General features: G+C 46.3%; 1 protein-coding gene across 2 annotated transcripts in view; it reads right to left on the bottom strand.

Annotated features, from left to right (window-relative positions):
- ARHGAP1 (Rho GTPase activating protein 1) overlaps window positions 1–10201 on the bottom strand; it is a 143489-nt gene that overhangs the window by 8931 nt on the left and 124357 nt on the right. For both annotated transcript variants that reach the window (XM_068260095.1, XM_068260096.1), the window contains exons 11-12: window positions 4728–4856; window positions 125–228 (exon numbers count right to left, since the gene is read on the bottom strand). In XM_068260095.1, the coding sequence (XP_068116196.1) occupies window positions 125–228; window positions 4728–4856 (233 nt within the window). The remainder of the gene's footprint in view (window positions 1–124; window positions 229–4727; window positions 4857–10201) is intronic.

The following is a 10201-nucleotide window of genomic DNA, read 5'->3' as shown; positions in this document are numbered from 1 at the left end:
TTTCACAATCCAAAATCAAAAACTGAGTGCAAACGCTAGAGGTCCAAACATATAAAACGACCAATCGGCAGTTATTTCTCCACATTCCTCGTTCAGATCATAAAAGGTGCTTGTTGAGCCTCACCTCCACAAGAAATCCCGTGAGGAACCTCAGGACCTCGTAGTTCTCCTCAGGCAGAGTCCTCAGAACTTCCCGAGCCGAGTCCACCTGTTTCTCCGGCTCTATACCTGCAGACAGACTACAGTTTAGAAGGATAATAAAATAAAATATAGTAAAAATAATTACATGCTTAAAAAGGAAAAAGGGTCTTTGTGTTAAGCTAGCTGGCTTATAGGAGTTCCGTGGAGCAGAAAAAAAAATGTCCTCAATGCAGGCCTTCCAAATAAAGACTTAAAGCTCATACACACGTCAGACCATAGTCTTTGGAAAATGAAAGATCACAGACCAATTTTACCCCCTTCTATGTAGTATGAGAGCCATACCTACAGTCTATTCTATGGAGCTGCACTCCCCATCAGACAGAAATCTTACCCCCTTCCATGTAGTATGAGAGCCATACCTACACAGTCTATTCTATGGAGCTGCACTCCCCATCAGATAGAAATCTTACCCCCTTCCATGTAGTATGAGAGCCACACCTACACAGTCTATTCTATGGAGCTGCACTCCCCATCAGACAGAGATCTTACCCCCTTCCATGTAGTATGAGAGCCACACCTACACAGTATATTCTATGGAGCTGCACTCCCCATCAGACAGAGATCTTACCCCCTTCCATGTAGTATGAGAGCCACACCTACACAGTCTATTCTATGGAGCTGCACCCCCCATCAGACAGACATCTTACCCCCTTCCATGTAGTATGAGAGCCACACCTACACAGTCTATACTATGGAGCTGCACTCCCCATCAGACAGAAATCTTACCCTCTTCCATGTAGTATGAGAGCCATACTTTACACAGTCTATTCTATGGAGCTGCACTCCCCATCAGACAGAAATCTTACCCCCTTCCATGTAGTATGAGAGCCATACCTACACAGTCTATTCTATGGAGCTGCACTCCCCATCAGATAGACATCTTACCCCCTTCCATGTAGTATGAGAGCCACACCTACACAGTCTATTCTATGGAGCTGCACTCCCCATCAGACAGAAATCTTACCCCCTTCCATGTAGTATGAGAGCCACACCTACACAGTCTATTCTATGGAGCTGCACTCCCCATCAGACAGAAATCTTACCCCCTTCCATGTAGTATGACAGCCACACCTAGACAGTCTATTCTATGGAGCTGCACTCCCCATCAGACAGAAATCTTACCCCCTTCCATGTAGTATGAGAGCCACACCTACACAGTCTATTCTATGGAGCTGATCTCCCCATCAGACAGAAATCTTACCCCCTTCCATGTAGTATGAGAGCCACACCTACACAGTCTATTCTATGGAGCTGCACTCCCCATCAGACAGAAATCTTACCCCCTTACATGTAGTATGAGAGCCATACCTACACAGTCTATTCTATGGAGCTGCACTCCCCATCAGACAGAAATCTTACCCCCTTCCATGTAATTTGAGAGCCATACCTACACAGTCTATTCTATGGAGCTGCACTCCCCATCAGACAGAAATCTTACCCCCTTCCATGTAGTATGACAGCCACACCTAGACAGTCTATTCTATGGAGCTGCACTCCCCATCAGACAGAAATCTTACCCCCTTCCATGTAGTATGAGAGCCACACCTACACAGTCTATTCTATGGAGCTGAACTCCCCATCAGACAGAAATCTTACCCCCTTCCATGTAGTATGAGAGCCACACCTACACCGTCTATTCTATGGAGCTGCACTCCCCATCAGACAGAAATCTTACCCCCTTCCATGTAGTATGAGAGCCACACCTACACAGTCTATTCTATGGAGCTGCACTCCCCATCAGACAGAAATCTTACCACCCTTCATGTAGTATGAGAGCCACACCTACACAGTCTATTCTATGGAGCTGCACTCCCCATCAGACAGAAATCTTACCCCCTTCCATGTAGTATGAGAGCCACACCTACACAGTCTATTCTATGGAGCTGCACTCCTCATCAGACAGAAATCTTACCCCCTTCCATGTAGTATGAGAGCCATACTCTACACAGTCTATTCTATGGAGCTGCACTCCCCATCAGATAGAAATCTTACCCCCTTCCATGTAGTATGAGAGCCATACTCTACACAGTCTATTCTATGGAGCTGCACTCCCCATCAGACAGAAATCTTACCCCCTTCCATGTAGTATGAGAGCCACACCTACACAGTCTATTCTATGGAGCTGCACTCCCCATCAGACAGAGATCTTACCCCCTTCCGTGTAGTATGAGAGCCACACCTACACAGTCTATTCTATGGAGCTGCACTCCCCATCAGACAGAAATCTTACCACCCTTCCATGTAGTATGAGAGTCACACCTACACAGTCTATTCTATGGAGCTGCACTCCCCATCAGACAGAAATCTTACCCCCTTCCATGTAGTATGAGAGCCACACCTACACAGTCTATTCTATGGAGCTGCACTCCCCATCAGACAGAAATCTTACCCCCTTCCATGTAGTATGAGAGCCATACTCTACACAGTCTATTCTATGGAGCTGCACTCCCCATCAGACAGAAATCTTACCCCCTTCCATGTAGTATGAGAGCCATACCTACACAGTCTATTCTATGGAGCTGCACTCCCCATCAGACAGAAATCTTACCCCCTTCCATGTAGTATAAGAGCCACACCTACACAGTCTATTCTATGGAGCTGCACTCCCCATCAGACAGAAATCTTACCCCCTTCCATGTAGTATGAGAGCCACACCTACACAGTCTATTCTATGGAGCTGCACTCCCCATCAGACAGAAATCTTACCCCCTTCCATGTAGTATGAGAGCCACACCTACAGTCTATTCTATGGAGCTGCACTCCCCATCAGACAGAAATCTTACCCCCTTCCATGTAGTATGAGAGCCACACCTTCACAGTCTATTCTATGGAGCTGCACTCCCCATCAGACAGAAATCTTACCCCCTTCCATGTAGTATGAAAGCAATACCTACACAGTCTATTCTATGGAGCTGCACTCCCCATCAGACAGAAATCTTACCCCCTTCCATGTAGTATGAGAGCCACACCTACACAGTCTATTCTATGGAGCTGAACTCCCCATCAGACAGAAATCTTACCCCCTTCCATGTAGTATGAGAGCCATACTCTACACAGTCTATTCTATGGAGCTGAACTCCCCATCAGACAGAAATCTTACCCCCTTCCATGTAGTATGAGAGCCATACTCTACACAGTCTATTCTATGGAGCTGCGCTCCCCATCAGACAGAAATCTTACCCCCTTCCATGTAGTATGAGAGCCATACCTACACAGTCTATTCTATGGAGCTGAACTCCCCATCAGACAGAAATCTTTGCAAGATGCTGCACACACCGATGCTGTAGACATTCAAAAGATCAGTATCTACACAAGATCTGTTCCTGCAAAAGATCCGTTCCTGCAAATTGCATTCATAGTTTATGAGATCTGCAGATCATCATACACACCTTGTTTAACAGACATTTATCTGCAGATCAGATCCACCAGGATGGATTTTCAGATCTGCAGATGATTGTCTGATCTGCAGATGAATGTCTGTTAAACAAGGTGTGTATGATGATCTGAAGATCTCATAGACTATGAATGCATTTTGCAGGAACGGATCTTTGGCAGGAACAGATCTTTTGCAGATACTGATCTTTTGTGTCTGTACAGCATCTGTGTGTGCAGAATCTTGCAAAGATTATTTTCTGATGGAGAGTTCAGCTCCATAGAATAGACTGTGTAGAGTATGGCTCTCATACTACATGAAGGGTGGTAAGAATGGTCAGTGATCCTTCATTTTCCAAAGACTATAGTCTGATGTGTGTATGAGCCTTTACACCACCTGCAGCTAGTAACAGAATGCTGCCGCAAGACTGCTAACAAGCCCGCTCTGCCATTGCCACATAACACCAATCCTTTGGTCACTACACTGGCTACCCATTTATAAGCACATAACTTTTTCCTCTGTACACATCACTATGCACTGATCTGAGACAAGCTTATGCGCTTTGGGTCCTCAGGGAGAAAATTGCTTTACAAACGTTTCGTTGGTGTATTTAGCTTTGTCCAAAAAGACTGGTCTCGGGAAAGGCTGATTGTATAAGGAACTCTGCAGGGTTCTTTCAAAAGCAACCCTTTCTTTTTAAACAATACCTGTTGCCCGGGAGTCCTGCTGATTTTTCTGGTCAGTAGTGTCTAAATCGCACACCTGAAACAAGCATGCAGCTAATCTTGTCACATTTGTCATAGACATCTGATCTGCATGCTTGTTCAGGGTCTATGGCTTAAAGTATTACAGGCAGAGGATCAGCAGGGCAGCCAGGCAATGTGCATTATTTAAAAATAAATAAATCATGTCAGCATCCATATCCCTCTCACCCTGGGTTCCTTTAAGGCCAGAGTAAGGCTCAGAAAAGAGCCCAGTTTTACTTTGAGACAGGTAGTGAAAGAAAATCTTTCCAAAGGGATCCTGGAGATGGTGTTTCAGATGTACAACCAGGCCGGGCTTCCTCACATTTCTACAAGGGTTACCAGATCCAACCAGGACAGGAAGATCTGGCGATTGTCATCTCGTGCCTAGCTGAAGGTGCAGAACTTACTGGAGAAGCCAACAACAAAGCTGTAGAGGTTAAAGGTCAGCAGAGGGTCTGGCAGCTCCCGCAGGAATGTCTTCAGGATGACTGCAGTCAGGTGAACATCGTTATACTCTTGGAAATTGACCGGAATGCCTGAGAGACAAAAGAGCAAAAATTAATACATGCAAGTAATAGATTTTGTAGAAAATAATAAAGTGAGCCATCAAGTTTTGCGTAATCTGCAGCAGTGGCCAAAAATGAAGCATTGTACACACGCTATATTATTTTGGGTTGAGAGGGAGATAGGTCCCCGCTGTCCTCCAGATCCTATTTCTCGATGCGCTGTTTAGCCTGGTACAGAGCACAACTTAGCTAAGTTGCACACTACTGCGCATGCGCTGGCCCAGCTACCACCTCCTTGATCATGCTCCCATTACCGTGAGAGTTCTGCGCATGCATGGCTATGACTCATTACGTAGTAAGCATGAGCAGAGCGCTCCTGGCCACGGAAGTGCGATCAAGGAGGCGTGCACGACTTAGCTATATCGTGCTCTGTACCGAGCTGAACAGCGGATCGAGGAAGAGGACAGCGAGGAACCTACAAGCCTACAGGGGCTGTAAGGAGCCCAGATAAGTAAAACAACACCCTTTCTTTTTAACTTGGGTATCCTTTAACCCCCTTGGCGGTATGAAAAATACCGCCAGGGGGCAGCGCAGCAGTTTTTTTTTTTTTTTTTTAAATCATGTAGCGAGCCCGGGGCTCGCTACATGATAGCCGCTGCTCAGCGGCATCCCCCCAGCCCCGCCGATCGCCTCCGGCGATAGGCGATCAGGAAATCCCGTTCAAAGAACGACGGGGCGGAATGACGTCACCGACGTCGGGACGTCATTGGGAGACCCGATCCACCCCTTGGCGCTGCCTGGCACTGATTGGCCAGGCAGCGCAGGGGTCTGGGGGGGGGGGGCGCGCGCCGCACCGGATAGCGGCGATCGGGCGCGCGGCGGCGGCGATTGGGGTGCTGGCGCAGCTAGCAAAGTGCTAGCTGCGTCCAGCAAAAAAAAATTATGTAAATTGGCCCAGCAGGGCCTGAGCGGCACCCTCCGGCGGCTTACCCAGTGTCACACACGGGGTTACCGCCAAGGAGGTTAAAGTTCAACTGAAGTGAGAGGGATGTTGTCACAGTAGCCCTAGTGGCTGACCGCACTTAGCCTTCTAAACGGTGCCAGCGCACAGATCGTGCGAACTCTGGTCGCAGTCAATGCGCAGGAACCGTTAAGAATTAGCCGCAGACAACTCAGAAGGGAGCCTGTGAGACACGGGTAATTACAACGTCACCTACTGGTTCAGAGTAAACTGCCACCACCGCGGTTACCATGGGACCGTGGAGCCCACTAACTGACTGACTAATCCTGCGAATAAAACGGTTAAACACACGTTATTCTGTCTAGCCAACAACAAACAAACAGTAGCGTATCTTCAGAGACCCGGGATCAGTTCTGTGTGTGCTGATAAGCAGGGTAGCGAAACAGTGAATGACTTGGAGAAAGTTGTTTATTCACGCAATATAAATAATTAATATATAAAGACAATTATTAAAATCACAATTATTAAGACAGTAATAGCCAGTATAAAAAATAAAAGAAGGGAGAAAAATACTTAGTTCCTGGAAAGATGTCCTTTTTGTGGGAAAACAGAGTTCTGGGTTTCAATTTGAGTTCAGAGTTCAGACCAGGTGGATGCCCTATATAGCTTATACAGTATTTATACATTACTCATACATGTGTGTTCTAACAGATGCCCTATAGAGACTAGATTTCATTCCATATACATATTATGCCATATCATTAATTATTATTATTTATTATTTTTATAAGTGCACCATTATTCCCCTTTAATATACACTATATAGCTTATACAGTATTTCCTATTCCACCATGGCCACTCTCGTCTGCCTCCTCCAATTGCCACTCACAATACAGCTACACGGCTGTTCCCTACCTCTCAGAGTTCCCACCCCCCGTTCTGGTAGGAGTGGCTTTCTCTGGGGCATCCCAGCTGGCTATTACGTGTAGACAGCATCCTCCTGCCCAAATAACATCCCTAGCTCCCGTACTATAGCCCATACAGGGCAGCCCTTTCGGACTATTCCAACACACCTCCGGATATGACGTCATACGACGCCACGTACGTCCGCTTGGGTACACTCTCACCGCTCTCTAGGTTTCATTTAGATGTTGTCCGGCGTCCTCTCACATATGGCGCCCGGACTTTCTACAGCAGTTATAGAGGTAAGATCTCCAATCAGCCCCATAAACATCTTCCTTTTTCTTGTCCGGTTTTCTCTTTTTTTACTTCGTGCTGGACTCCACAGCTTTCTCACAATTGGCAGTCCTCTTATGGCCCTTGCTACTCTGGTCTTTTACATTTTTACTCCATATGCTATCCACGACCCGTGTGTCTCGTTTAGCTCTTACACTTACCACCCCCCCCCCCCCCCCTTTCTTTTGCTATACACCCTCCGTATTTTCATTCACCCTTTAGAATGTATTAAAAATGCATTGTGGTACACACAATTACATATAGTATATTTCTCTAGGTGTCCATGAATTATTAATTGTTCAATTACACACAATATTTATATTAGATAATTCTACATAGCTGTACGTATAGTTCCGTTAACTTGTAATTTGTGTTGCCTATTGCGCTTTGTATACCTATACTACCATCTACTGGCCAGTCTCAGTATGGCAATAGTTTTAACACAGCCATAGTTATCTCTTTCTTCTACCTACATTTCAGGGGCGTAGCAATAGGGGTTGCAGAGGTAGCGGCCGCATCGGGGCCCTTGGGCCAGAGGGGCCCCGAAGGGCCCTCCCTCAACTGCAGTATTAGCTCTCTATTGGTCCTGTGCTCATAATAATCACTTCTATAGATACTTTGAATAGTGGTAATCATTAACAAGCTGCTCCCCATCCACTTCTTTCACCTCTAATGCTGTAGTTGCTATTGGCAGGTTTTGGTGCGCCGTATCAATTGTTATGTATAGAGTACTAAGGGGGCCCCATTATAAAACTTGCATCGGGGCCCACAGCCCCTTAGCTACGCCACTGCTACATTTATTAGTATTTTAAATTCTTATACATATGATTTATATATATATATATATATATATATATATATATATATATATATATATATATATATATATATATATATTGTTATACTGTTTTTTATGTGTATATGTTTATAATTATCATTTGGGCATTTTTTGCAATATTATGTCTTTTATTGTTGTTACTGTCCATATAAGCAACATGTGTTTGGTCAAGTTTAGAGATATGTATGTGTTAGTCTGAAAGCCATCTTCTGTTCTCTTATAGCACTTTACATGACCTGAGGAAGCGACTTTTGTCGCGAAACGCGTTGTCGAGGTGCTAATCCAATAAAATATTTTATATTTTTATACAAGTTGTCTTCTACCTTTTATAGCAGGTAAGAGCATCTCTTCCTTACCTGATTACTCAACTTATATAGTGTACATAGAATTATTGGTCTTATATACATTCTAAGGGCGCCTCCCCTCACTGAACTCTAAGGCTGGAGTCAGCCTGACTGGAGTCCAGCTGTGTCTGCTCTTGGGATCTCCTTTTTTTGAAAGGGCCTGTTGGCTCCTTCAATTAACATCTGAATGTGAGATCAGCTAGGTGTCACCTTATTCCTGATGGATGGGCCATCAGCACAGCTTGAAGCCAGGGACTCTCTGGGCCCAGGCTCATTAGCCTATCAAAAGAGCCATCCAGCCTTTAGGATGGTGCTCTCTCTGCTAAGAAAAGGACTTCAGCTCCCCCTACACACTCAACCCAGATTGTATCGATTTGAAGCGCAATCGATGCAGGGAATCGAGTGCGATCGCTTTTTCTTCACGGGCGGTTACAGGATGCGCCTGCGGCCCCGCAACCATCCGTGACAGATGTGAAAGCTGCAGTTAACATTTAGGAATACAAGCAAAAGTTTATCTTGAGTCGGAACTTAAAGGGGCACTATGGCGAAAAATTGTAAAATTTAAAATATGTGCAAACATAGACAAATAAGAAGTTCTAGCCAACCCGCGTCGTAGCATACGCCGCATCTATCTATCTAATAGAGTACGTGCCTCAACCTTGATGCAAGAAGAAGTAGGCTTTCCATGAGAAAATGTATGCGTGCTCAAACACCAAGTTTAACCCTAGCAAGTCTGGCTTTGCAAATCCGGCCTAATTGGCTATTCATGAGGCAATGCTCATGCAAATATGCATTTGCTTTCGCAAGCTAAACTATGCAGGGTCAAAAAAACCAATACTGCAAAGTGCTCTCTCGCTGCCTGGGAACCACAGCGGCACCCCGGAGTGGGAGGCTGGGTGGCGCAGCCGCCCCCCCTCCCCCCCCCCCCCCAAGCGTGGCCAGCGCTGGGGAGAGCCGTCCGCACCCACCTCCTAATATTAAAACAGCAGCCACTTACCTTAACGTCCATTGGGTTCTGTTGGGTTCTGCTACATGCGCATTAATTTTCTCATGGAAAGCATTTTGTGCAGTTTGTATCCTTTGGAGGCAGGTGGTGGATGGCTTGCTCCGGTGGTGTGAACCCTGGAGTGAGTGCGCCTGTCCTCCCCCCCCCCCTCCTCTGGAGTGCTGTATGTGAGCCAGCCCTGAGCTCTAAAGCTCGGGGTGACCCATGCTTCTCTCCTTTCTCATGTGATGCCCCCAAATTAATGCGCATGTAGCAGAACGCAATGGACGTTAAGGTAAGTGCCTGTTTTTAATATTGGGAGGTGGGTGCAGACGGCTCTCCCCGGCGCTGGCCACACTTGGGGGGGGGGGGGGTCGTCCACGCCACCCAGCCTCCCCCTCCGGGGTGCCGCTGTGGTTTCCAGGCAGTGAGAGAGCCTGGGACCCTGCGGTCCCCCCAGTTGTATAAAAAGGGGGCATTGGGAATCCTTCCCGTGGCGCTCCTGGAGGCCTGGAGCACACCAAAAACTGCTAGCAGATCCGCAAAATGCTAGCAGATTTTGGAACGCTTTTTCTTATTTTTCTGTAGCATTTCACCTAGCATTTTGCGGTTTTGTAAAGCGTTTTTGGTGTAGTAGATTTCATATATTAAATATATTGTTACAGTAAAGCTGTTACTGAACAGCTTCTGTAACAAAAACGCCTGGAAAACCGCTCTGAACTGCCGTTTTTCAGAGCGGTTTGCGTTTTTCCTATACTTTACATTGGAGGCAGAAACGCCTCCGCAATCCAAAAAATGCCTCATCTCGGGAGTATGCGTTTCAGCAAAACGCCTCCCGCTCTGGTGTGCACCAGCCCATTGAAATACATTACCCAAGCGTATCCGCAGCCGCAAGTGGATCGCAAAACGCTGCCGAACCGCTCTGGTGTGCACTAAGCCGGATAGTGCTAATGTAGCATGTAGCAGGGTGACTGCTTTGTGGTATTGGTTTGTGCATGCATTTGCATGAGC

Source organism: Hyperolius riggenbachi, chromosome 11 (assembly GCF_040937935.1).
Source record: "Hyperolius riggenbachi isolate aHypRig1 chromosome 11, aHypRig1.pri, whole genome shotgun sequence".
NCBI lineage: Eukaryota > Metazoa > Chordata > Amphibia > Anura > Hyperoliidae > Hyperolius > Hyperolius riggenbachi.
Note: the sequence above shows the minus strand (reverse complement) of the source record. Positions and strands in the feature narration are given on the sequence as shown.